Source organism: Anolis carolinensis, unplaced genomic scaffold (genome assembly GCF_035594765.1).
Source record: "Anolis carolinensis isolate JA03-04 unplaced genomic scaffold, rAnoCar3.1.pri scaffold_7, whole genome shotgun sequence".
NCBI lineage: Eukaryota > Metazoa > Chordata > Lepidosauria > Squamata > Dactyloidae > Anolis > Anolis carolinensis.
The window spans coordinates 40,807,575-40,835,566 of record NW_026943818.1 but is presented as its reverse complement, the minus strand read 5'-3'; the positions used below and the strand labels follow the sequence as shown (position 1 = coordinate 40,835,566).

General features: G+C 45.0%; 2 protein-coding genes across 3 annotated transcripts; one reads left to right on the top strand and one right to left on the bottom strand.

Moving 5' to 3' along the window:
• Positions 1–27,981, bottom strand: tpm4 (tropomyosin 4). 2 transcript variants are annotated; one of them, XM_062960024.1, is made up of 9 exons: positions 27,860–27,981; positions 10,025–10,150; positions 7,289–7,422; positions 7,075–7,192; positions 6,162–6,232; positions 5,262–5,337; positions 2,020–2,082; positions 1,862–1,931; positions 1–195 (listed from the first exon to the last, which is right to left on the bottom strand). In XM_062960024.1, the coding sequence occupies exons 2-9, from the start codon at positions 10,127–10,129 to the stop codon at positions 113–115; spliced, it is 720 nt and encodes a 239-aa protein (XP_062816094.1). In that variant the 5' UTR covers positions 10,130–10,150; positions 27,860–27,981; the 3' UTR covers positions 1–112. The 2 variants fall into 2 exon arrangements, with proteins under 2 accessions (XP_062816094.1, XP_062816093.1); XM_062960023.1 differs by lacking the exon at positions 27,860–27,981 and adding an exon at positions 15,878–16,084.
• LOC134293201 (uncharacterized) lies at positions 21,915–23,668 on the top strand. The gene is made up of 2 exons (XM_062960022.1): positions 21,915–22,022; positions 22,212–23,668. The coding sequence occupies exons 1-2, from the start codon at positions 21,915–21,917 to the stop codon at positions 23,019–23,021; spliced, it is 918 nt and encodes a 305-aa protein (XP_062816092.1). The 3' UTR covers positions 23,022–23,668.
• Positions 27,982–27,992: the final 11 nt, after the last annotated feature.

Sequence of the window (27,992 nt, the reverse complement as noted above, 5' to 3'; positions counted from 1 at the left end):
TGGTGGGCATATTTTGACTTTTATTATTCCGTAACTCAACAAAATGTGCTTTTTAGGGCAGCGGAGGGAGCGGGAGCTTCTTGCTGGGAAGGGGCAAACCCTCTGGCCCTCTTCACAGAGAGGTCATGTCATTGAGAGCGTGGTCCAGCTCCTCGCTGATGGCTTTGTACTTCAGCTTCTGCGCATAGAGTTCGTCTGAGGAAGGAAAGAAGGGAGACGGGAGTTAAAGCCAGACCGAAGCCGTGTAGTGCTGGGATTTGTAGTTTGGTGAGGAGTCCATGTCATCTCTTCATTTAACTGTCATAACTCAATGCTATGGGATCCTGGGATTTGTAGTTTGGTTGAAGGGGGCTGAGCAATAATAAAGCAGAGGTTGGATGGCCATCTGTGAAGAAGGATTGGATGGTGCCTTCCCGCCTGGCAGAAAGAGGTTGGACAATGATGATGATGATGATGATAATAATAATGATAATGATAATTATTGTTGTTGGTGTTGTTGTCATTATAATGATAATATTAGAGGCTGGATGGCCATCTGTGAGGAGGGATTGGATGGTGCCTTCCTGCCTGGCAGAAAGAGGTTGGACAATGATGATGATGATGATGATGATAATAATAATAATAATGATAATGATAATTATTGTTGTTGGTGTTGTTGTCATTATAATGATAATATTAGAGGCTGGATGGCCATCTGTGAGGAGGGATTGGATGGTGCCTTCCCACCTGGCAGAAGGAGCTTGGGCGACGACAAGGAGGATGATGATTATTATTATTATTGTTGTTGGTGGTGTTGTTGTCATTGTAATGATAATATTAGAGGCTGGATGGCCATCTGTCAGGAGGGATTAGATGATGCCTTCTTGCCTGGCAGAAAGAGGCTGGACAATAATAATAATAATAATAATAATAATAATAATAATAATAATAATAATAATAATTCGAAAATACATCACACAGCCCTAGACACTTGGGAAGTGTTCGACTTGTGGTTTTGTGATATGAAATCCAGCATGTCTATCTTGTTTGCTGTGTCATAATAAAATAATAATAATAATAATAATAATAATAATAATAATAATTCGAAAATACATCACACAGTCCTAGACACTTGGGAAGTGTTCGACTTGTGATTTTGTGATATGAAGTCCAGCATGTCTATCTTGTTTGCTGTGTCATAATAATAATAATAATAATAATAATAATAATAATATACATCACACAGTCCTAGACACTTGGGAAGTGTTCGACTTGTGATTTTGTGATATGAAATCCAGCATGTCTATCTTGTTTGCTGTGTCATAATAAAATAATAATAATCAGAGGCTGGATGGCTATCTGTCAGGAAGGATCTTGCCTTTCAACCTGGCAGAAGGAGGTTGGACAATGACAACAACAACAACAACAACAATAATAAATTAGTCTGTAAAACCATCTGTCAGGAGGGATTGGATGGTGCCTTCCCTCCTGGAAGATGGTGTTTGGATGATGATGATGATGATTATTATTATTATTATTGTCATCAGTGGCTGACTGGCCACCTGTCGGGAGGGTTCCGATGGTGCCTCCCTGCCTGTTGCACTGGGTGGCCCTTGGGGTCCCTTCAAACTATAGTATTCTATGATAGTGATAAGAACAACAACAACAACAACAACAGTCCTAGACACTTGGGAAGTGTTCGACTTGTGATTTTGTGATACGAAATCCAGCATGTCTATCTTGTTTGCTGTGTCATAATAAAATAGGCTGGATGGCCATCTGTCGGGAGGGATCGGATGGCCCTTGGGGGTCTCTTCCAACTCTCTCAGACCTGTGGGGTTCAAATAGGCAACTCCATGCGCCTGCCTAGCGGCCACCCTACCTTCCAGGTCATCGATGGTCTTCTCCAGCTTGGCCACGGTCCTCTCGGCAAACTCTGCCCGCGTTTCGGCCTAGGGACGGACGGACGGACAAGGCGTGAAAGCGTGGGAAAGGTGGCCCCTCCCCTCCCCCGCCCCACTTCCAAAACGGCCACCCTACCTCCTTGAGCTTGTCCGTCAGCAGCTTGATCTCCTCCTCGTACTTGTCCTCCTTCTCCGAGTACTGCAAAAAGCCAAAGAGAGCGAGCGAAGAACCCTCAGCCTTCGTGGGCAATCTCTGCCCCGACACCCACAGGGGTAGAGTGTCCCTGTTGGTGCTCCTAGGCCAGGGATGGCCAACCTATGACACGCGTGTCAGCACTGACACGCCTAGCCATTTTTGCTGACACGCTGCCGCATGCAGATTGATTGGATGACAATGTCTTTTGTGGCCAAATTTGGTGTGATTTGGTCCAGTGGTTTTGTTGTTTACTCCATGGGAATTATGCACATTACACACACACATATATATATATAAACTAGCTGTGCCCGGCCACGCGTTGCTGTGGCTAGGACTTTATTTTTCTTTTCTTTTTGTTGTATGAACATAGAGGCGTGGGTGAGAGGTTGTGCTGTCAATTTTCAAGGTTGTGGGGCATTTAGTTTAGTTGTTTTGTCCGGTGCCGTGATTCCATTACCCTTTTATATATATACTAGCTGTGCCCGGCCACGCGTTGCTGTGGCGAAGTCTGGTGGTCTGGGAAATAAAGTATTAAGGAATTGGTGGTAGTTAAGGTCAAGGGTAAAGGTTTTCCCCAGACATTAAGTCCAGTCGTGTCTTACTCTGGGGGTTGGTGCTCATCTCCATTTCTAAGCCGAAGAGCCGGCGTTGTCCGTAGACTCCTCCAAGGTCATGTGGGATGACTACATGGAGCGGCGTTACCTTCCCACCAGAGCAGTACCTATTGATGCACTCACATTTGCATGTTTTTGAACTTCTGGGTTGGCAGAAGCTGGGGCTAACAGTAAAGGCTCACTCTGGTCCCCCAATTCAAACCTGCGGCCTTTCAGTCCAGAAGTTCAGCAGCTCAGCGCTTTAACACGCTGCGCCATCAGGGGATATTATTTCCTAAAGGTTGTGAATATATAATATTTCTGATTGGTTTTTTTTGTTTGTTGGAGGCAAGTATGAATGCTGCAATTAGGAAAAATGATTAGGATGTAATGCCCTTGCAGCTTTAAAGCCTGGCTGTTTCCTCCCTGAGTGAATTTTTTGTGGGGAGGTGTTAGCTGGCCCTGATTGTTTCCTGTCTGGAATTCCCTTGTTTTCAGAGTGGTATTGTTTGCGATATTTTATGTGCTTCTACTGTCTGTGGCCCTGAGAAAACAGAGGATTTGCCAGACTTTGATGATGGGAATACTTTGTTGGGAGGTGTTAGCTGGCCCTGATTGTTTCCTGTCTGGAATTCCCCTGTTTATTTACTGTCCTGGTTTTAGAGATTATATTGTTCTGCATTATTCTATCCCAGTAATTATTTCATATTAAAGAAGAATCTCACTTATCCAACATTCGCTTATACAATGTTCTGGATTATCCAACGCAGTCTGCCTTTTCATAATCAATGTTTTTGTAGTCAGTGTTTTAAATTCATTGTGATAATTTAGTGGTAAATTTGTAAATACAGTAGAGTCTCACTTATCCAACATAAACAGGCCGGCAGAATGTTGGATAAGCGAATATGTTGGATAATAAGGAGGGATTAAGGATAAGCCTATTAAACATCAAATTAAGTTATGATTTCACAAATTAAGGACCAAAACATCATGTTAGACAACAAATTTGGAAGAAAAAGTAGTTCAATACACAGTAATTCTATGTAGAAATTAGTGGATTTATGAATTTAGCACCAAAATATCACGATATATTGAAAGCATTGACTACAAAAATGCGTTGGATAATCCAGAACGTTGGATAAGCGAGTGTTGGATAAGTGAGACTCTACTGTAAATACTACATAGCATTACTGCGCATGGAACTACTTTTTCTGTCAAATTTGTTGTATAATATGATGTTTTGGTGCTTAATTTGTATAACGATTACCTAATTTGATGTTTAATTGGCTTTTCCTGAATCCCTTCTTATTATCCAACATATTCACTTATCCTGCCGGCCTGTTTACGTTGGATAAGTGAGACTCTACTGTATATTTCTAATCTTATATTATCTGCTCAGAACTGGATTATATGAGGCCCCTTCTTCACAGCTGTATAAAATGCACACTGAAGTGGATTATATGGTAGTGCGGAGTCAAGATAATCCAGTGCAAAGCAGATAATATAAGATTATAAATGGGTTATATAGCTGTGTGGAAGGGCCTTGAGTCTACACTGCCATATAATCCAGTGCAAATTAGATAATCTGTGGAAGAAGTCTAAGTGAGGCCTAAATCTGCCTGTCCCCTAACTGAAACCTGGCTGTCCCTTGGCTGGTTGCTAGGCAACCAAGTGGGCAGAGATTAGCCCTCTAAACTGGCAGCAATTGGATAAAAAAAATTATTGCTCTCCCTCTAATTAGGACTTTATTTTTCTTTTCTTTTTGTTGTATCAACCTTGAGGCGTGGATGATGGGTTGTGTTGTCAAATTTTGAGGTTGGGGGGCCTGTACTTTTGTTGTTTTGTGAATTGCCGTGATGCCGTCACTCTTTTATATATATAGATAGATTAAACAGCTTCGCTCTCACAGAGCCTCCTCCTCTCACACCGAACTGCACACTGGAGCTTCTCACACGAGGCTTGTTCTGTGGCATCCTATAACAAGCCTTGTTTGTGACGCTCCAGTATGTGAAGGCTGTTGTGTGTTACACAAAGCTTACACAGTAGCTTTGTGTAAGTTTGTTGCGAGAGGAGGCTCTGTGGGAGCGAAGCTGTTTATCTGCATGAGAAAGAAGCCCAGCGTGGAAGCAAAGAAGGAAGTAGAAAGAACTGCAGAAAAACAGCTTCCCTCTCACAGAGCCTCCTCATCTCACACCGAACTGCACACTGGAGCCATGTGGCATCCTATAACAAGCCTTGTGTGTGAAGGCTATTGTGTGTTAAAGCTCCTGTGTAAGTTCGTTGCGAGGGGAGGCTCTGTGAGAGCTCGTGCAGATAAACAGCTTCGCTCTCACAGAGCCTCCTCCTCTCACACTGAACTGCACACTGGAGCTTCTCACACAAGGCTTGTTCTGTGGCATACCATAACAAGCCTTGTGTGTGAAGCTCCAGTGTGTGAAGGCTGTTGTGTGAAGCTCCTGGGTAAGTTCGTTGCGAGAGGAGGCTCTGTGAGAGCGAAGCTGTTTATCTGCATGAGAAAGGAGCCCAGCGTGGAAGCAAAGAAGGAAGTGGAAAGAACGTTATTTGTGTTCTTCTCCTGAAGGCGCTCACCTTCTCCGACTGAGCCTCGAGGGACTTCAGGTTGTTGGTGACATTCTTGAGCTCCTCTTCCAGGTCGCTGCATTTCCTGGGGGAAACAAAACGGGATGGAAACGAGTCGAGAGGCCATTGGTTTGAAGCCCAGGCCGGGATTAAGTTCCCGACCGTTAATCGCCTCTCTTGCTGCCCACCTAAGCAGCTGTGAGTAGAGATTCTAGGTACCGCTTTATGTGGGGAGGCCAATTTAACTTAATTTACAATCGTAGCCCAGGTCGGATTGAGTGCCCGACCGTTAAATCACCTAGCTTGTTGTTTAACTAAGCAACCCCAAAGACAATTGCATCTGTCAAGTAGGAAATGTAGGTACCGCTTTATGTGGGGAGGCTAATTTAACTAATTTACGATGCCATAAAATTGCCAGCAGTGCCTGGAAAGGAATGAGGAAGTGCTCCATCAAGGACTTGGTGTCACAAGTGGACGGTGAAGTGGTAGCTCCCCCTTGTGGCCGGAATCGGGCAGACCCTCGTGAAGCTGGAAGCTGGAAAATGTGAAATTGCCTCCTGTGTCTGTCTATATATGTCGTATGTCTAATGGCATTGAGTGTTTGCCATGGGAAGGAAGGGCGGAATATGAATACTGCAAATAAATAAAATAAAATAGATGGCCATCTGTCGGGAAGGATTCGATGGGGTCGTCCTCCATGGGAGAAGGATGTTGACCAGATGGCTCCGCCCACAGCCCGATTTCTGTAGCCTTATTCTTCCATGAGCCTTCCGGTGCCTATGACGCTGGATGGCCATCTGTCAGGAGGGCTTGAATGGTGTCTTCCTCGATGAATACTAGCCATGGGGGTCTCTTCCAACCATGACCCGAGGACCCTTTAAAGCCTTCCCTCCTTTTGGGGTCACTCACAATTCGGAGACTTCCGCCCGCTCTTCGGCCCTTTCCAGTTCTCCTTCCAGGATGACCAGTTTACGAGCCACCTGAAAATAACAATAATAATAATAATATATTCCTTCAATTTTGTCAAGTAACTTTCATATTTTGTTGTGCCAGCTGTCAGCTTTAGTTTGTAGTGCGGTTTTCTTGTACTGATTCTGCTGTAGTTTGTAGTGCGGTTTTCTTGTACTGATTCTGCTCTAGTTTGTAGTGCGGTTTTCTTGTACTGATTCTGATCTAGTTTGTAGTGCGGTTTTCTTGTACTGATTCTGCTGTAGTTTGTAGTGCGGTTTTCTTGTACTGATTCTGATCTAGTTTGTAGTGCGGTTTTCTTGTACTGATTCTGCTGTAGTTTGTAGTGCGGTTTTCTTGTACTGATTCTGCTCTAGTTTGTAGTGCGGTTTTCTTGTACTGATTCTGCTCTAGTTTGTAGTGCGGTTTTCTTGTACTGATTCTTTGTATGCTGTGCTTTGAGGAGTTTCTGATTTTTTGACTTCAATCAAAGCAGATTCTTCACTTTGCTTTACATATTCTGCCAGGGCAAAATGGAAGGAAAAGCTGACAAGGAGAAGACCTGGCTCTGGCTCACAAATGGGACCCTGAAGATCAGACAGAAGGCCTGATCCTTGCAGCCCAGGAGCAAGACATCAGGACAAAGGCCATTCAGGCCAAGATAGAAAAATCAGCTGATGACCCAAAATGCAGACTGTGCAAGGAAAACGATGAAACCGTGGATCATATCCTCAGCTGCTGTAAGAAAATCGCACAGACTACAAAGAGAGGCACAACCATGTGACCCAAATGATCCATTGGAACTTATGCTATCTATCAGGACTTCAAGACTGAACTGCAAAGACTCTACAGAAACCAGTTCAGGTGGCCTCACCTCCTCGTACTTGCGGTCGGCCTCCTCAGCGATGTGCTTGGCCTCCTTGAGCTGCATCTCCTGGATCTCCATCTTCTCCTCGTCCTTCATGGCGCGGTTCTCGATCACCTTCATGCCCCTGTCGGGAGAGGGAGGGAGAGGGAGGGGAGGGTCCTGATCCCACCAAGCTCTCCCCACTCACCCCGTGTCCCGGCACCCGAGGTCCGAGGCTCACCTCTCGCTCTCGTCCGCAGCCTTCTCGGCCTCCTCCAGCTTCTGCAAGGCGGTGGCCAAGCGCTCCTGGGCTCGGTCCAGCTCCTCCTCCACCAGCTGGATGCGCCGGTTCAGGGCGGCCACTTCAGCTTCAGCCTGTGTTTATGTTCATATATATATATATATACATAATGTTGGGAATCTATGAGCAGCAAGACTCAAAAAAATAGATTGCAAGATACCATGTGTAGCTGAATGATGTGCAAGCAGCTACATCTTGCCTGGCAAATGACAAGATGAAATGTGAAGCTGAATGATGTTTTTATCATCTTATCCCCTCTGCCAGAGGGAAATAATTCTAAAAAAGAATAATATCCAGACGGAGACGGGATTCCAGGGCAGACGTAATGATTTCATGTCTGTCTATTAGGAGCTAATGGGCACTCTGGCCTTCAATTCAGGCAACATGGCTTTCAAGTTACAGCCAGGCCCGGATTCTCTCGTTCTTGTCTTGGTTGTCAAGATGGTCACGCACTAGGGCAATGGCCCCTGGGCAACGTCTCTGTAGACGGCCAATTCTCTCACAACAGAAGCCACTTGCAGTATGTTCTCAAATTGGGTGAGCTCCCATCTGTCAGCTCTAGCTTGCATTAACATGAGAGAAGTCCCCCAGAAGCATGGCAACACATCCGGGCAATGTCCCCTGGGCAACGTCTCTGTAGACGGCCAATTCTCTCACAACAGAAGCCACTTGCGGTATGTTCTCAAATTGGGTGAGCTCCCATCTGTCAGCTCTAGCTTGCATTAACATGAGAGAAGTCTCCCAGAAGCATGGCAACACATCCGGGAAATGTCCCCTGGGCAACGTCTCTGTAGACGGCCAATTCTCTCACAACAGAAGCCACTTGCGGTATGTTCTCAAATTGGGTGAGCTCCCATCTGTCAGCTCTAGCTTGCATTAACATGAGAGAAGTCCCCCAAAAGCATGGCAACACATCCGGGCAATGTCCCCTGGAAAACGTCTCTGTAGACGGCCAATTCTCTCACAACAGAAGCCACTTGCGGTATGTTCTCAAATTGGGTGAGCTCCCATCTGTCAGCTCTAGCTTGCATTAACATGAGAGAAGTCTCCCAGAAGCATGGCAACACATCCGGGAAATGTCCCCTGGGCAACGTCTCTGTAGACGGCCAATTCTCTCACAACAGAAGCCACTTGCGGTATGTTCTCAAATTGGGTGAGCTCCCATCTGTCAGCTCTAGCTTGCATTAACATGAGAGAAGTCCCCCAGAAGCATGGCAACACATCCGGGAAATGTCCCCTGGGCGACGTCTCTGTAGACGGCCAATTCTCTCACAACAGAAGCCACTTGCGGTATGTTCTCAAATTGGGTGAGCTCCCATCTGTCAGCTCTAGCTTGCATTAACATGAGAGAAGTCTCCCAGAAGCATGGCAACACATCCGGGAAATGTCCCCTGGGCAACGTCTCTGTAGACGGCCAATTCTCTCACAACAGAAGCCACTTGCGGTATGTTCTCAAATTGGGTGAGCTCCCATCTGTCAGCTCTAGCTTTCATTAACATGAGAGAAGTCTCCCAGAAGCATGGCAACACATCCGGGCAATGTCCCCTGGGCAACGTCTCTGTAGACAGCTGCGGAGAAGAGACGTCGGAATGTTTATTTAAATTTATATTATTATATTATAACCGCTGCCACCAATTCTAAAGATGTTTATAATGCGGCCACCACTATGGGAAGATACAGCCACTAGCTACTTAGAGAGGAGACCCTTTTAATTTTTGTTTTTCTTCTTGTTGTTTGTTTTTGATGGTAATATATATATGACAGAAGCTGAGATGTTTATTCAGGCACAAAGCTTAATGGTTACAGTAACTTTCTCTTTAGAGGCACTTTGGTTAACAGTTGCAAGGCTAGAATGAGGTGTTTCAAACTTCTTAAAATGTCACTTCTTTCTTTACTGCTCTAAACTGCAGTCACCCTATGAATTCACAGATTATCTGTTCCTCATCAGGAGACAGACTACCTTAAAATAAGTCACCAAACTTATTTTAAATTGACTCGAAAATAAGCATTTGAGTCTCCCCGATCCCTTCAACTGAGGGTCAGTCTTCCCTGTGCCTCATCAGGGCACAGACAATCTTAAAATAAGTCACCAAACTTATTTTAAACTGACTCAAAAATAAGCATTTAAGTCTCCCTGATCCCTTTAACTGAGGGTCAGTCTTCCCTGTGCCTCATCAGGGCACAGACAATCTTAAAATAAGTCACCAAACTTATTTTAAACTGACTCAAAAATAAGCATTTAAGTCTCCCTGATCCCTTTAACTGAGGGTCAGTCTTCCCTGTGCCTCATCAGGGCACAGACAATCTTAAAATAAGTCACCAAACTTATTTTAAATTGACTCAAAAATAAGCAATTGAGTCTCCCTGATCCCTTCAACTGAGGGTCAGTCTTCCCTGTGCCTCATCAGGGCACAGACTAACTGCTTTTTTTTGAAACCTGCACTTCTCCACCAAAACGGCAGTTGGTTCCGTCCACTATTCCATGGCAACCAACTCATGAGTGCAGAGTAACTGAAATATTGACCCTTTTAAAACGAAATTAAACATGACATCTGTAAACTAAAAAAATTCGCACTTCGTTACAACAGCCAATTCTCTCACATCAGAAGCCACTTGCAGGAAGTTCTCAAGTGGCTTCTGACACGAGCAAAAGAACCCCCTAAACGAGGCACTCACGTCGGTGGCCTTCTTCTCGGCCTGCTCGAGCTTCTCCTGCGCATCCTTCAGGGCCTCGGAGTATTTGTCCAGCTCGTCCTCGGTCCCTTTCAGCTTCTTCTGCATCGCCGCCAGCTCATCCTCCACCTGCAAAGAGAGGCACAGAGGCAACGAACTGAATTCGCAGGACACTTCCACAGACACCTACTGATCCTTGCAGCCCAGGAGCAAGCCATCAGGACAAAGGCAATTAAGGCCAAGATTGAAAAATCATGATGACCCAAAATGCAGACTGTGCAAGGAAGCTGACGAAACCGTGGATTATATCCTCAGCTGCTATAAGAAAATCGCACAGACAGACTACAAACAGAGGCACTACTATGGATGCCACCAGGATGCAGTGAGAAGTTTACTTTTCCTTTTGATGGGTAGCATAGCTTGATTTTAAAATATACGTAACAGAGGCTTTGCTAATAACAAGGCAGCAGGAGACGACGGGTCGAATGGGCCTTAAGAAGCATTGCTAATAACAAGGCAGCAGGAGACGACGGGTCGAATGGGCCTTAAGAAGCATTGCTAATAACAAGGCAGCAGGAGACGACGGGTCGAATGGGCCTTAAGAAGCATTGCTAATAACAAGGCAGCAGGAGACGACGGGTCGAATGGGCCTTAAGAAGCATTGCTAATAAGAAGGCAGCAGGAGACGACGGGTCGAATGGGCCTTAAGAAGCATTGCTAATAAGAAGGCAGCAGGAGACGACGGGTCGAATGGGCCTTAAGAAGCATTGCTAGTAACAAGGCAGCAGGAGACGACGGGTCGAATGGGCCTTAAGAAGCATTGCTAGTAACAAGGCAGCAGGAGACGACAGGATCCCAGCCGAACTGTTTAAAATCTCGAAAGAGGATGCTGTCAAGGTGAATCATGTCATATGCCAGCAAATATGGAAAACTATAAATCACTCCCACGACATTTTCTTGCGCAGTCTGGATTGTACCACCCTAGTGCGCTTTTTTCTGCCCAGATTCGGGCAAGTCATTGTCTCTTCCAACTCTGTGATTCCGTGACCTTCTCCCACGGACTCCACAAACTTTATCTCAACGGGATAGGAATTTGGTTCCCCCGTCCGTCCACCTTCCCATATCAATCCCAAGCGCTTGCTTTTTGGATAAGCTGCTATTTATGTCCCCCAGATGCTCTCTTATCTGGGTCTGGTGAGAAGGTCCAGACTGTTTTGTGCTGGCATTCAAGGGTGGGGAGGGGGGAGCATGGAAGGCATGACTCCCAAAGCCCATCATCCACAGGACTCCTCAAGCTGAGGCTACAAACCGCATTTGGGTCATATCTCCGGGTTGGCTGACAAAGAACAGATGCCAGCCATAAAACCGCAATTACCCTCTGGTATGTGAGAGCCCCTATATAAATGGGCCAAAGAGAAGATTCTGGTATTCTGTACAATAAAACCTGTAGGAATCTACCAGCGTATGTCTTGGTGCTTCTTCTGGTGGAAGACTGACTCACAGCACAACTGGAAGAAGAGAACCTTACAATCCATAAAACCCCAATTACCCTCTGGTATGTGAGAGCCCCTATATAAATGGGCCAAAGAGAAGGTTCTGGTATTCTGTACAATAAAACCTGTTGGAATCTACCAGTGTGTTTCTGCTGGTGGAAGACTGACCCACAGCACAACTGGAAGAAGAGAACCTTACAATCCATAAAACCTCAATTAACCTCTGGTATGTGAGAGCCCCTATATAAATGGGCTTATATATATTTATATATCTATATATATATACTATATATATATAGTATACTATATATATATATATATATATCTACTTATATATCTATCTAGAGGGGTTGCTGTGAGTTTTCTGGGCTGCCTGGCCATCTTCCAGCAGCATTCTCTCCTGACGTTTCGCCCACATCTCTGGCAGGCATCCTCAGGGCTTGTGAGGCAAGAGGGGGTTCAATCTCTGTGGACTGTCCAAACCAAGGATTCCCCCACAGGCGGGAAGCAGCCAGGCTTTAAAGCTGCAAGGCCATTCAGTGCTAATCAAGGCTAATCCACACTTGCTTCAAGCAGACAAAAGAGTTCTTTCTCCGACCCGGGACGTTCCACTGGCCTCGTTTCCGACAGACCTCACGACCTCTGAGGATTGCCTGCCATAGGCGTGGGCAAAACGTCAGGAGGGAATGCTACTGGAATATGGCCAGACGGCCCGGAAAACCCATGAAAGCCTTCTACAACATAGCTCTTATCATCATCATTGTCATCATCATTTCCTAGGGCATTTTTCCTAATGTGGAGGTGGCCTCTCCCTCCCTCCCTCCCTCCCTCCCTCCCGTCCATGGGAACGCATGAAAGGTCATCGCTAAGCCCCTCTGGAGGGACCAATGCCCCCGGGGGTCCGGCTAAGCCTCCTCGTCCCTTTCGGGCCATGACTTCACCTGGAAAGCTGGACACCCACCTCCCCCTTCTGTCCTCTCTCTCTCTCTCTGTGCAGAAGGGGAAATTGGTCACCACCGAGGTATTCACCAGAGAGAAAGAGAGAGAGAGAGAGAGAGGGCCTCTGCTCAGACAGGAAGATGGAGCAGCCGAGCATTCCCTGCCTGCCCTTGTGTCACGTCCGTCCAGATGGGAGCACGGAAGCCCTCTCGGAGCATCGTAATAATAATAATAATAATAATAATAATAATAATAATAATAATAATAATAATAATATCATCATCTATTTTTGAGTGTATCTTTGAGCCGCTTTGAGTCTCCTTGCAGAGAGAAAAAGTGTGTGTGGGGGGAATAACAAGAACAACAACAACAATATAATAATAATAGTCTGATGTACATGGATGACCTGAAGCTATATGGGAAAACGGAAACTGAAATAACATCTAAGAATTCTCACAAAATTTCACATCTGATGTACATGGATGACCTGAAGCTGTATGGGAAAACGGAAACTGAAATCCAGTCTCTGACCAACACTGTCCGAATTTTTAGCACTGATATCAGCATGGAGTTTGGTTTGGACAAATGTTCGACAGTGGCATTGAAGAAGGGAAAAATCATTGAAAGTGAGGGCATAAATATGCCCAATGGTCAAACAATAAAGTGTCACCAGCCAGAGGCCTATAAATATCTGGGCATATTACAGCTGGACAACATCAAGCATGAACATGTGAAAACTGTGGTCAGCAAAGAATACACACAAAGGGTCAGAAAAATTCTCAAAAGCAAGCTCAATGGAGGCAACACCATCAAGGCCATAAACACCTGGGCCATACCTGTCATAAGATATACTGCTGGCATCATAAACTGGACACAGGTGGAACTGGACAATTTGGACAGACAAACAAGAAAACTCATGACCATTCCTCATTCACTGCACCCTCGCAGTGATGTTGACCGGCTATATCTGCCTAGAAGATCAGGGGGCAGAGGACTCTTACAAGTCAAACAAGCAGTCAAAGAAGAAGAACATGCCCTGGCAGAATATGTAAAGCAAAGTGAAGAACCTGCTTTGAGTGAAGTCAAAAATCAGAAACTCCTCAAAGCACAGCAGACAAAAAACCAGTACAAGAAAACCGCACTACAAACTGGAGCAGAATCAGTACAAGAAAACCGCACTACAAACTAGAGCAGAATCAGTACAAGAAAACCGCACTACAAACTAGAGCAGAATCAGTACAAGAAAACCGCACTACAAACTAGAGCAGAATCAGTACAAGAAAACCGCACTACAAACTAGAGCTGGCAGCTGGCACAACAAAACACTGCATGGAAAGTTCCTTGACAAAATGGAAGGAAAAGCTGATAAGGAGAAGACCTGGCTGTGGCTCACGAATGGGACCCTGAAGAAGGAAGGAGACAGAAGGCCTGATCCTTGCAGCCCAGGAGCAAGACATCAGGACAAAGGCAGCACACCAGACATCACAGTTGTGGAAAGGAAAAAGGTTTGGATCATTGATGTTGCCATCCCAGGTGGCAGTCGCATTGACGAAAAACAACAGGAAAAACTCAGCCGCTCTTAGGACCTCAAGATTGAAGAGACTCCCAAAGGCCATTCAGCCCAACCCTGTTGGCTGGGTGGATGGTAGACAAAGGTCATCCAGACCAACCCCTTGTATGTATGTATGTATGTATGTATGTATGTATGTATGTATGTATAGATAGATAGATGATAGACTCTCAGAGTCTTCAAAGGCCACCCAGCCCAACTCCTTGGATGGATGGATGGATGGATGGATGGATGGATGGATGGATGGATGGACGGACGGACGGACGGACGGACGGACGGACGGACGGACGGACGGACGGACAGACAGACAGACAGACAGACAGATAGATAGACAGACAGACAGACAGACAGACAGATGACTGATAGATAGATGGAATTGGAAGAGACTCCCAAAGGCCATCCAGACCAACCCCTTGTATGTATGTATGGATAGACTTTTAAGAGTTGGAGGAGACTCCCAAAGGCCATCCAGATGAACCCCTTGTATGTATGTATGTATGTATGGATAGATAGATAGATAGATGATAGACTTTTAAGAGTTGGAAGAGACTCCCAAAGGCCATCCAGACTAACCCCTTGTATGGATAGATAGATGATAGACTCTCAGAGCTGGAAGAGGCTCAAAGGCCACCCAGACCAACCCCTTGTATGTATGTATGGATGGATGGATGGATGGATGGATGGATAGTCTCCTAGAGCTGGAAGAGACTCAAAGGCCACCCAGCCCAACTCCTTGTATGTATGTATGGATAAATAGATAGATAGATGATAGACTTTTGGAGTTGGAAGAGACTCCCAAAGGTCATCCAGACCAACCCTTTGTATATGATAGTCTCCTAGAGCTGGAAGAGACTCTCAAAGGTCATCCAGACCAACCCCTTGTATGGATAGATAGATAGATAGATAGATAGATAGATAGATAGAAAGATAGATAGATAGATAGAAAGATAGATAGATAGACTCCCAGAACTGGAAGAGACTCAAAGGTCACCCAGCGCAACTCCTTGGATGTATGTATGGATAGATAGATGATAGACTTTTAAGAGTTGGAAGAGACTCCCAAAGGCCATCCTGATGAACCTGTTGTATGTATGTATGGATGGATGGATAGATAGATAGACTCCCAGAGCTGGAAGAGGCTTCCAAAGGCCACCCAGCCCAACTCCTTGGATGGATGGATGGATGGATGGATGGATGGATGGATGGATGGATAGATAGACTCCCAGAGCTGGAAGAGGCTTCCAAAGGCCACCCAGCCCAACTCCTTGGATGGATGGATGGATGGATGGATGGATAGATAGATAGATAGATAGATAGACTCCCAGTGCTGGAAGGGACTCCCAAAGGCCATCCAGACCAACCCCTTTGATGTATGGATAGATAGATAGATAGATAGATAGATAGATAGATAGATAGACTCCCAGTGCTGGAAGGGACTCCCAAAGGCCATCCAGACCAACCCCTTGTATGGATAGATAGATTCTCAGAGATGGAAGAGATTCAAAGGCCACCCAGCCCAACTCCTTGGATGGATGGATGGATAGACAGATAGATATATGATAGTCTCCTAGAGCTGGAAGAGAGTCTCAAAGGTCATCCAGACCAACCCCTTGTATGGATGGATGGATGGATGGATGGATGGATAGATAGATAGATAGATAGATAGATAGATAGATAGATAGATAGACAGACAGACTCCCAGAGCTGGAAGAGGCTTCCAAAGGCCACCCAGCCCAACTCCTTGGATGGATGGACGGATGGAGCTGGAAGAGACCTCCTTCCGCAGACACAAGCGAATCCCTCCCTCCAGAGGCCCGTCCCGTTCCCCCCCCCCCCCCACGGCCGCCCCCCGACCTGCTTGCACTTGTCCTCGGCGGCCTTCTTGTCGGCCTCGGCCTGCTCGGCCCGGTCGATGGCGTTCTCCTTGTCCAGCTTGAGCATCTGCATCTTCTTCTTGATGGCCTCCATGGTGGTGGGACGTGGGCGAGCGAGTGAGCGAGGGAGGTCTGCCTGGGGAGTCTCTGTCCAGAGCGGGACCCTTGCCCGGCGAGACCCTTTTAAGCCCGTCCGTCCGTCCGGGAGGAGATAAGCCGGAGGGCCAGGAATCTGCGGCCGCTCGGCCAGGCCTTATTTGGGGCTTGGCTTTATCTTTGGGGCCAAGAACAAGGCAGGCGCCGCTTCCATTTTTAACTCTGTCCGGGGCCGAAACAAAAGGTGGAGCGAGAGGCACGGCTGGCCAAAGCCCCGGCCGGGCGGGCGGGCGGGAGTCCAGTCCAGTTGGTCAGCACAGGGACCCCAGGGACCCCAAGGGCACAGACAAGGCCAACAAGTCCCTCTCGTGACCTGGAGGAACTTACTATTGTTATCAATAATAACATATTATTACAATGTATTATCCTTTTATCAGTATTAATAACTTGTTTATTTATATTATTAATAACTTAGGAGCCTCCGGTGGCCTAGGGGATAAAAGCCTCGTGACTTGAAGGTTGGGCTGCTGACCTGAAGGCTGCCAGGTTCGAATCCCACCCGGGGAGAGCGCGGGTGAGCTCCCTCTGTCAGCTCCAGCTCCATGCCGGGACAGGAGAGAAGCCTCCCACAAGGATGGTAAAAAACATCAAAACATCCGGGAAATGTCCCCTGGGCAACGTCCTTGCAGACGGCCAATTCTCTCACTCCAGAAGCAACTCCGGTTGCTCCTGACATAATAATTATTTATATTATTAACAACTTATTATTATTGGGAGTGAGTGTTATTATTATTAATAACTCATTATTTATATTATTAACAAATTATTATTGGGAGTGTTATTATTATTATTAACTCATTATTTATTTATATTATTAACAACTTATTATTGGGAGTGTTATTATTATTAATAACTCATTATTTATATTATTAACAACTTATTATTATTGGGAGTGTTATTATTATTAATAACTCATTATTTATTTTTGTCCTAGGCCGAAACGCCATGACCCTTTTATATATATAGATAATTAATATTATTATATTGTATTATTAGTATTATATCGTATTGCAAAATAATATTATTAATATTATATGCATTATCTATCTATCTAGCCATGTATCGGGGTTTGGACTGGATGGTCATCTGTCAGGAGGGATTGTATGGTGCCTTTCCTGCCTGGCAGTCAAAAAAGGGTTGGACTGGATGATCCCTGGGGTCTCTTCCAACTCTAGGATCCTATCTATCTATCTATCTATCTATTGGGGTCGGACTGGAAGGCCATCTGCCGGGAGGGCTCTGCTTGTGCCTCCCAGGGCTGCTCTATCAACAGGAAACACCTTTCCCCCGGGCAGGAAGCGTCCCTTGTGTCATCGGACGTGACGGCCCGGTTCCCGTCCTATCGGGGCGTGCCTATTTCGGGAGCCGTATATATGTTCACACGCGTGTGTGTGCCGCGGGGCAGAAGAGTCACCCGCCAGAGGACAGGGCTCCATCCGAACCCTCCCGGCAGGTGGCCAGACAGCCTCTGCTCCAAAACTTCCCAAGAAGGAGACGATTCCCAGACCACTATTATTACTGTATATACTCGAGTATAAGCCTAGTTTTTCAGCCCTTTTTTTAAGACTGAAAAAGCCCCCCTCGGGTGAGGGTCCTGGTTGGCTTATATTTGGGTCAGCTTATACTCGAGAATATACGGTACATTTATTATTTTACTCTATTATTGTTGCTACTATTACATTTATTTTACTCTATTTTTATTATTATTAATACATTTATTATTTCACTCTGATATTATTATGATTACATTTATTATTTTTCTCTATTATTATTATTACATTTATTATTTTTCTCTATTATTATTGGTATTATTACATTTATTATTTTTCTCTATTATTATTGGTATTATTACATTTATTATTTTTCTCTATTGTTGTTGCTACTGTTACATTTATTTTACTCTATTTTTATTATTATTAATACATTTATTATTTCACTCTGATATTATTATTACATTTATTATTTTTCTCTATTATTATTGGTATTATTACATTTATTATTTTTCTCTATTGTTGTTGCTACTGTTACATTTATTTTACTCTATTTTTATTATTAATAATACATTTATTATTTCATTCTGATATTATTATTATTACATTTATTATTTTTCTCCATTATTATTGGTATTATTACATTTATTATTTTTCTCTATTGTTGTTGCTACTGTTACATTTATTTTACTCTATTTTTATTATTAATAATACATTTATTATTTCATTCTGATATTATTATTATTACATTTATTATTTTTCTCCATTATTATTGGTATTATTACATTTATTATTTTTCTCTATTGTTGTTGCTACTGTTACATTTATTTTACTCTATTTTTATTATTATTAATACATTTATTATTTCACTCTGATATTATTATTACATTTATTATTTTTCTCTATTATTATTGGTATTATTACATTTATTATTTTTCTCTATTGTTGTTGCTACTGTTACATTTATTTTACTCTATTTTTATTATTATTAATACATTTATTATTTCACTCTGATATTATTACATTTATTATTTTTCTCTATTATTATTGGTATTATTACATTTATTATTTTTCTCTATTATTGTTGCTACTATTACATTTATTTTACTCTATTTTTATTATTATTATTAATACATTTACTATATCACTCTGGTCTTATTATTATTACTGCACTTATTATTTTACTCTATTATTATATATTATTGTCCTGTATTTATTATTATTATTATTCCATGTATTATTTTACTCTATTATTATTAAAAGGATACATAAGCACATTGACATTGAAGAAGATGAAAATAATGATTTGATCAGAGTCGGACAGTCTTATCTTAAATTTGAGCCTGATGTAAATATTCAAAAACATTTAACCTACCGATGCCTCAATTCATGTAATTTTATTGGTATCTATTTTTATTTCTGAAGTTTCCCACCCTCGACTTATACTGGAGTCAATGTTTTCCCAGTTTTTTTGTGGTAAAATTAGGTGCCTCGGCTTATATTCGGGTCGGCTTATACTCGAGTATATACGACACTATCATTGTCATCATTATGAAGCAGGGGCTGGATGGCCATCTGTTGGGAGGGATCAAATGCCTGGCAGAAAGAAAGAAGGGTTGGACTGGGTGGCCTTCTTTGGGGTCTCTTCCTACTCTAGGATTCTATGATGATGATGGTTATTATTGTTATTATTATTATTATGCGGAGTCTGGATGGCCATCTGTTGGGAGGGATCAGATTCAGAGGCGGTTCAACCGCGAGGCAAACAAGGCACTTGGGGGCGCAGTTGAGGCATTTAATGGCCTTGCAGATTCAAAGCCTAGCTGCTTCCTCCCTGGGGGCATCCTTGGTTGGGAGGTGTTAGCTGCCCCTGATTGTTTCCTGTCTGGATGTCCCCTGTTTTCAGAGTGTTGCTCTTTATTTAGACTTTTCCTTAATCCCTCCTTATTATCCAACATTTTCGCTTATCCAATGCTTTTATTTTTCAGTGATTGGTTTTTTGGGGGGGGGGTGCCAAAATTCTGTTCGCCTACGCTTGAAGATTACCTTGGATTGTGTCCTCCTGCCTGATAGACAGAAAGAAAGGGGTTGGACTGGGTGGCCTTCTTTGGGGTCTCTTCCTACTCTAGGATTCGATGATGATGATGATGATGCAGAGGCTGGATGGCCATCTGCCGGGAGGGATCGGATTGTGCTTTCCAGCTCGGGTTTTGGACGAGGTGGCCCTTCTGACCTTACAGAAATATAGACTGCCGGGCACGTTGGGTCTATGTGCCACGTGTGGTCCAGATCCATCAAGATCCATTGTTCTCTGAATACGGGTGAACTATAACTCCCTGGTCAGTTACCCCAAGGTCCACCAGTATTCCCAGTTGGCCGTGTTGGGTGAACTATAACTCTCTGCTGCCAAGATCAATCACCCCAAGTTGTCCACGTTGGGTCTGTGTGCCAAGTTTGGTGAAGTTTGGAGGGCTCGCAGAATCCAGGTGAACTATAACTCCCAGAGGTGAAGCTCACTCACCTCCAAAGTCCACCAGTATTCCCAGTTGGCCATGTTGAGTCTGTGTTCCAGGTTTGGTCCAGATCCATCACTGGTGAAGTTCGGAGGGCTCGCAGAATCCAGGTGAACTATAACTCCCAGAGGTGAAGCTCAATCACCTCCAAAGTCCACCAGTGTTCCCAGTTGGCCATGTTGAGTCTGTGTTCCAGGTTTGGTCCAGATCCATCACTGGTGAAGTTCGGAGGGCTCGCAGAATCCAGGTGAACTATAACTCCCAGAGGTAAAAGTCAATCACCTCAAAAGTCCACCAGTGTTCCCAGTTGGCCATGCTGGGTCTGGGTTCCAGGTTTGGTCCAGATCCGTCACTTGCTGGGTTCTGTGTTCTCTGGATACGGGTGAACTATAACTCTCTGACACCAAGGTCAATCACCCCAAGTTGTCCACGTTGGGTCTGTGTGCCAAGTTTGGTGAAGTTCGGAGGGCTCGCAGAATCCAGGTGAACTATAAGTCCCAGAGGTAAAGGTCAATCACCTCCAAAGTCCACCAGTATTCCCAGTTGGCCATGCTGGGTCTGGGTTCCAGGTTTGGTCCTGATCCGTCACTTGCTGGGTTCCGTGTTCTCTGGATACGGGTGAACTATAACTCTCTGACACCAAGGTCAATCACCCCAAGTTGTCCACATTGGGTCTGTGTGCCAAGTTTGGTGAAGTTCGTTGGGCTCTCAGAATCCAGGTGAACTATAAGTCCCAGAGGTAAAGCTCAATCCAGTCCCAAAGTCCACCAGTGTTCCCAGTTGGCCATGTTGGGTGAACTATAACTCTCTGAGGCCAATCATGCCAAATAGGCCGCGTTGGGTCTCTCTCTCTCCAGTCACCCTCGTTGTGTGTGTGTTTGTGCGGTCGCAAAGTGCATCGAACCTCAGCCTCCAACCGCAGCTCCTTGTTTCTCAGAAATGCGTGGTGCCCGTTGGTGCACAAACACCTTGAGAGTGCGCCCTGAAAGCAAATCAGAGGCCGCCAACGAGATGGAGAGATAACGGAGCTTTGCTTTGGTTGACGGTAAACGAGGCCTCCTCCAGCGTCGGCAGAGGTGTTTTGCCAGTATTCCTTTTCTGGTTAAGCAGGCTGGCCATCTGTTGGGAGGGCTTTGATTGCCCTCGGGGTCTCTTCTAAAATTTAATTACCCCAATGCTGCTCCGAGTCTCCTTTTGGGGGGAAGAGCAGGGTATAAACAAAGGTAATCTAGGTCCAGGTCCAGGTCCCCAGGTCTTCAGGTCCATGTGCATATCCCATTGTCCAGGTTCAGGTTCGGGTCCAGGTCCCCAGATCCCCACGTCCAGGTCCATGTCCTCAGGTTCAGGTCCATGTCCAGGCCGCTAGGTCCCCAGGTCCATGTGCATATCCCATTGTCCAGGTTCAGGTTCGGGTCCAGGTCCCCAGATCCCCACGTCCAGGTCCATGTCCTCAGGTTCAGGTCCATGTCCAGGCCGCTAGGTCCCCAGGTCCATGTGCATATCCCATTGTCCAGGTTCAGGTTCGGGTCCAGGTCCCCAGATCCCCACGTCCAGGTCCATGTCCTCAGGTTCAGGTCCATGTCCAGGCCGCTAGGTCCCCAGGTCCATGTGCATATCCCATTGTCCAGGTTCAGGTTCGGGTCCAGGTCCAGGTCCCCAGATCCCCACGTCCAGGTCCATGTCCCCAGGTTCAGGTCCATGTCCAGGCCGCGAGGTCCCCAGGTCCAGGTCCATGTGCATATCTCCACGTCCAGGTTCAGGTTCAGGTCCAGGTCCCCGGATCCCCAAGTCCAGGTCCAGGTCCTCAGGTCTAGGTCCAAATCCAGGCCTCTAGGTCCAGGTCCATGTGCATATCTCCATGTCCCCAGGTCTAGGTCTCCAAGTCCAGGTCCAGGTCCCCAAGTCCAGGTCCATGTGCATATCCCCACGTCCAGGTTCAGGTTCAGGTCCAGGTCCAGGTCCCCAGGTCCATGTCCATGTCCCCAGGTCCAGGTTCAGGTCCAGATCCCCAAATCTAGGTCCATGTCCCTAGGTTCAGGTCCATGTCCATGTGCTAGCTCCCCAGGTCCAGGTCCATGTGCATATCCCCATGTCCAGGTTCAGGTTCAGGTCCAGGTCCAGGTCCAGGTCCCCAGGTCCATGTCCATGTCCCCAGGTCCAGGTCCCCAGATCTCTAAGCCCAGGTCCTCAGATACCTAAGGTCCGCATCCTCAGGTCCCCAGGTCCAGATCCGCAGGTCCAGGTCCATGTGCATATCCCCATGTCCCCAAGTTTAGCTCCCCAAGTCCATGTCCCCTGGTCTACGTCTCCAGATCCAGGTCCATATCCCCAGGTCCAGGTCCCCAGGTGCATGTCCAGGCCCCGAGATCCTCCCCAGGTCCAAATCCATGTGCATATCCCCATGTCTAGGTCCATGTCCCCAGTTCCAGTTCCACAGGTCCCCAGGTCCACGTCCAGGTTCCCAGATCCCCAAGTCCATGTCCAGGCCCCTAGGTACCCTCCCTCAGGTCCATGTCCTTATCCCCATATCCCCAGGTCCAGGTCCCCATGTCCAGGTCCACATCTAGGCCAATTTCCAGGTCCCCAAGTCCAAGTCCAGGACACCAGATCTCCAGGTCCAGATCCAAGTCCAGGTCCCCAGGTCCACATCCAGACCCCTAGGTCCAGGTCCATATCCCCATGTCTAGATGTCCAGGTCCAGGTCCCCAGGTCCATATCTATATCTGTATCTATCTATACACATAATAAAAGTGGAAATAGGTGTTTATGTGGCTGGGGTGCCCACTTCAACAGACAGGCTCCCACTTCTACAAACAACTCCCCACAGTGTTGGGGAGAAACCAAAAGCATTCCCTCCAACGACATTTCAGGTTACAGCGAGCGCCAAGAACGTGTCTCCCAACCCTGCCAACGTCCTCCCCAAACACTACGGCCCACCACTCATTCGGGGACCACTTCACCCTAGATTTCACGTGCTTCCTCCACCTCCAACACCCCAGTGTTCCTTACTCTCTCCTTTGGTGTGGAATTTGCATAACCCCGCCCACCACCTCTCCCTTAACCCTTTCCTACTCTTCTCAACTCTGCCTGCATGGTGGAAGTTGTTGTTCACCCTGCATCAAGGCACGGCACTGTGACACCCCACTGACAATGGACCTCGCAACCTCTGAGGATCCCTGCCACAGATGTGGGTGAAACATCAGGAGAGAATGCTGCTGGAACAGGCCCAGACAGCCCGGAAAATGCACAACCCAATGACGATGATGCCACCATCCTCTTTGAAGAAGGTTTCCAACAACTTCCCAAACACAGAAAGCAACCCAACCAAGACTGGGATTTATAGTCCAAAGATCACAGAGCGATATGGAGTCAACAATCCTTTTCTACGAAAGGAAGAAACAACAACCCGAGGTGGAGTCGCGGCCTCGTTCTGCGGCGGCACCTCGAAAAACAACCTGGAGAGAGCGAAATAACGTTGTTGTTTTTCGTTGTGCGGCTTCAGTTTGAAAAACCACCGAAAGAGCCGGGTTTGCGAAACCTGTGGCTCCACCACAAGCGCATGAGGTTTGATGAACAAGGCTCATAACAAGCCTTCGTTAACCGCCAAGACGAGCGAGAGAGAGAGAGAGAGAGAGAGAGAGAGAAGCATCCTCGGGTCTCAAGGCAAACGGTGGCCATCGCGGCCGGTCAGAAGGCCACCCCGTCCAGAAGGACACCATCCCATCCCTCCCTCCCGACAGATGGCCATCCAGCCTTTGCGTCATCATCAACATCATCATAGAATCCTAGAGTTGGAAGAGACCCCAAAGAGGGCCAGGCGGGAGGACACCATCCGATCCTTCCCAACAAACAGCCATCCAGCCTTGGCATCATCATTATCACCACCATCACCACCATCATCACTATCACCACCACCACTACCATCATCACCATCACCACCATCATCACTACCTTCACCATCATCACCACCTTCACCATCACTACCATCATCACTACCACTACCATCATCACCATCACCACCATCATCACTACCTTCACCATCATCACCATCACCATCATCACCACCTTCACCATCACCACCATCACTACCATCATCACTACCACTACCATCATCACCATTACCACCATCATCACCACCACTACCATCATCATCACCTCCAGTGGCCTAGGGGATAAAAGCTTCGTGACTTGAAGGTTGGGTTGCTGACCTGTAGGCTGCCAGGTTCGAATCCCACCCGGGGAGAGCGCAGATGAGCTTCCTCTGTCAGCTCCAGCTCCATGCGGATGGTAGGTGGTAAAACATCAAAACATCCAGGCAACATCCTTGCAGATGGCCAATTCTCTCACTCCAGAAGCAACTCCGGTTGCTCCTGACACGGAAAAATATCACCATCATCACCACCTTCACCATCACCACCATCACTATCACTCCCACTACCATCACCAGCATCACCATCATCACCACTTTCACCATCATTACCACTACCATCACCATCACCACCACCTTCACCATCACCACCATCACTATCACTCCCACTACCATCACCAGCATCACCACCTTCACCATCACTACCACTACCATCACCACCATCATCACCACCTTCGCCATCACCACCATCACCATCATCACCACCATTACCACTACCATCATCACCATCACCTTCACCATCACTACCACTACCATCACCATCATCACCACCATCACCATCACCATCACCATCACTGTGTTCTCAGGAAGTGAGTGAAGGTACTGCAAGTCCCACCATCCATGGTCCAAACCCTTACAAACTACACCAGGGTGGGCCATGGGGGCTGTGTGTGCCAAGCTTGGTACTGACTCATCACTGGTGGGGGTCGCAGTGTTCTCAGGAAGTGAGTGAAGGTACTGCAAGTCCCACCATCCTTGGGATGTCCTCCCCAAACTGCCCTGAATGCCTGAGGTTGACTCAGAGGCACACTCGGCGAAAAGCGAGCCTGCGTTTTTGCAAACATTGCCTTGCTTTGAACTCTTTCTTGCATCTCGCAAGGTCGTGCAAGCCTCCCTCGCCATATTTTTATTTCTTTCTGGCGACAAAAAAGACGGCGAGAGAAGGTCCTTGTTGCCCGAGGCCCGGTGTTTATTGACCCAGCTGGACGCCCCGGGATTTTCTCCGGCCGCGCCAGGCCTGCGGTCCAGCCATTGTGGATATAAATAGACCCTTCCTTCCCTGGACAATGCTTTCCCAAAACGAAAAGGGCAAAACTATTCCTGGTGGGCTTCGGGGAGAACGCGGGGTCCGGTAATAATATAGATATAAATATTATTAGTATGTAATAATAATCTAGCCATCATTATTGTTATATAATTATTACTATTAAATATTATATATTGCTATTATTAATATTTAGTTATTGTTATTATTAATATTAATAGTATTTAATAATAATTTAGCCATCATTATTATTAATATTTAATTATTATTAATATTAATATTTAATAATATAGGTAATAATATAGACCCTTCCTTCCCTGGACAATGCTTTCCCAAAACGAAAAGGGCAAAACTATTCCTGGTGGGCTTCGGGGAGAACGCGGGGTCCGGTAATAATATAGATATAAATATTAAAAGTATTCAATAATAATTTAGCCATCATTATTATTAATATTTAATTATTATTAATAATAATATTTAAGAATATAGGTAATAATTTATATATATATTAATAGTATTTAATAATAATTTAACCATCATTATTTTTATGTTATATTATTATTAAATATATATAATATTATATATTATATATAATATATATATATATATATATATTATAATATATATATATATATATTATATAATATATATATAATATTATATAATAATAAATATTAATATTAAGAGTATTTGATAATAATTTAACCATTGTTATTATTAATATTTAGTTATTATTAATATTGAATATTTAATAATATTAATATTAAGAATCCAGACTGACAAAGTTCTGGAACACAACACACCAGACATCACAGTTGTGGAAAAGAAAAAGGTTTGGATCATTGATGTTGCCATCCCAGGTGACAGTCGCATTGACGGAAAACAACAGGAAAAACTCAACCGCTATCAGGATCTCATTATTATTATTATTATTACTGATACTGTTATTATTATTAACACCAGGGACGCAAGCTAGTTAATAATAATAATAATAATAATAATAATAATAATAATAATAATAATAATAATAATCAGCTGATGACCCAAAATGCAGACTGTGCAAGGAAACCGATGAAACCATGGATCATATCCTCAGCTGCTGTAAGAAAATTGCACAGACAGACTACAAACAGAGGCACAACTGTGTGGCCCAAACGATCCATTGGAACTTATGCCTCAAGTCCCACCTCCCAGCAGCAAAGAACGGGTGGGATCACAAACCTGCAAAAGTATTGGAAAATGAGCACGCAAAGATACTGTGGGACTTCCGAATCCAGACTGACAAAGTTCTGGAACACAACACACCAGACATCACAGTTGTGGAAAAGAACAAGGTTTGGATCATGGATGTCGCCATCCCAGGTGACAGTCGCATTGATGAAAAACAACAGGAAAAACTCAGCCGCTCTCAGGACCTCAAGATTGAACTGCAAAGACTCTGGCAGAAACCAGTGCAGGTGGTCCCGGTGGTGATGGGCACACTGGGTGCCATGCCAAAAGATCTCAGCCGGCATTTGGAAACAATAGACATTGACAAAATCACCATCTGCCAACTGCAAAAGGCCACCCGACTGGGATCTGCAGCATCATCCGAAAATACATCACACAGTCCTAGACACTTGGGAAGAGTTGACTTGTGATTTTGTGATATGAAATCCAGCATGTCTATCTTGTTTGCTGTGTCATAATAATAATAATAATAATAATAATAATAATAATAATAATAATAATAATACATCACACAGTCCTAGACACTTGGGAAGAGTTGACTTGTGATTTTGTGATATGAAATCCAGCATGTCTATCTTGTTTGCTGTGTCATAATAATAATAATAATAATAATAATAATAATAATAATAATAATAATAATAATACATCACACAGTCCTAGACACTTGGGAAGTGTCTGACTTGTGATTTTGTGATATGAAATCCAGCATGTCTATCTTGTTTGCTGTGTCATAATAATAATAATAATAATAATAATAATAATAATAATAATAATAATAATAATAATACATCACACAGTCCTAGACACTTGGGAAGTGTCTGACTTGTGATTTTGTGATATGAAATCCAGCATATCTATCTTGTTTGCTGTGTCATAGTAATAATAATAATAATAATAATAATAATAATAATAATAATAATAATAATAATACACCACACAGTCCTAGACACTTGGGAAGTGTTCGACTTGGGATTTTGTGAAACGAAACCCAGCATATCTATCTTGTTTGCTGTGTCATACAACGTCGTTGTGTCAATAATAATAATAATAATAATAATAATAATAATAATAATAACTCGGGCAATGCCGGGGAGGGACACAAGCAAGTGCTAGTAACAGAGACCTAGTGGCTTTGGGTGTCCATCTTTATGGGTGGCCTTTTGGGGAAGGAGCGGTGGGTTCTGCTTTTGCAAGGCCGTGATTTCCAGGCTCCTCTGCCCACAAAGGGGGCTTTGAGGGGCTCCGAGCATTGCTCTGCCCTGCCTGGCGCATGAGCCGGAAACGGTCGGGAGGAAACGCAGGCCGCGAGAGAGAGAGAGAGAGAGAGAGAGAGAGAGAGAGAGAGAGAGCGAGGAGAGGGGCCGGCCCAGTTAAAAATAACCTGGGTATATAAAGGCCGCCCAGGATCCGTCCCGGCACTGGCTTGGCTTCGCTCGCTCGGTCAGTCGGACGGTCAAGCGAGGCCTCCACGGCAGATTCGAAAGGCAGGAGCGAACCCAAACGTTCAGAAGAAC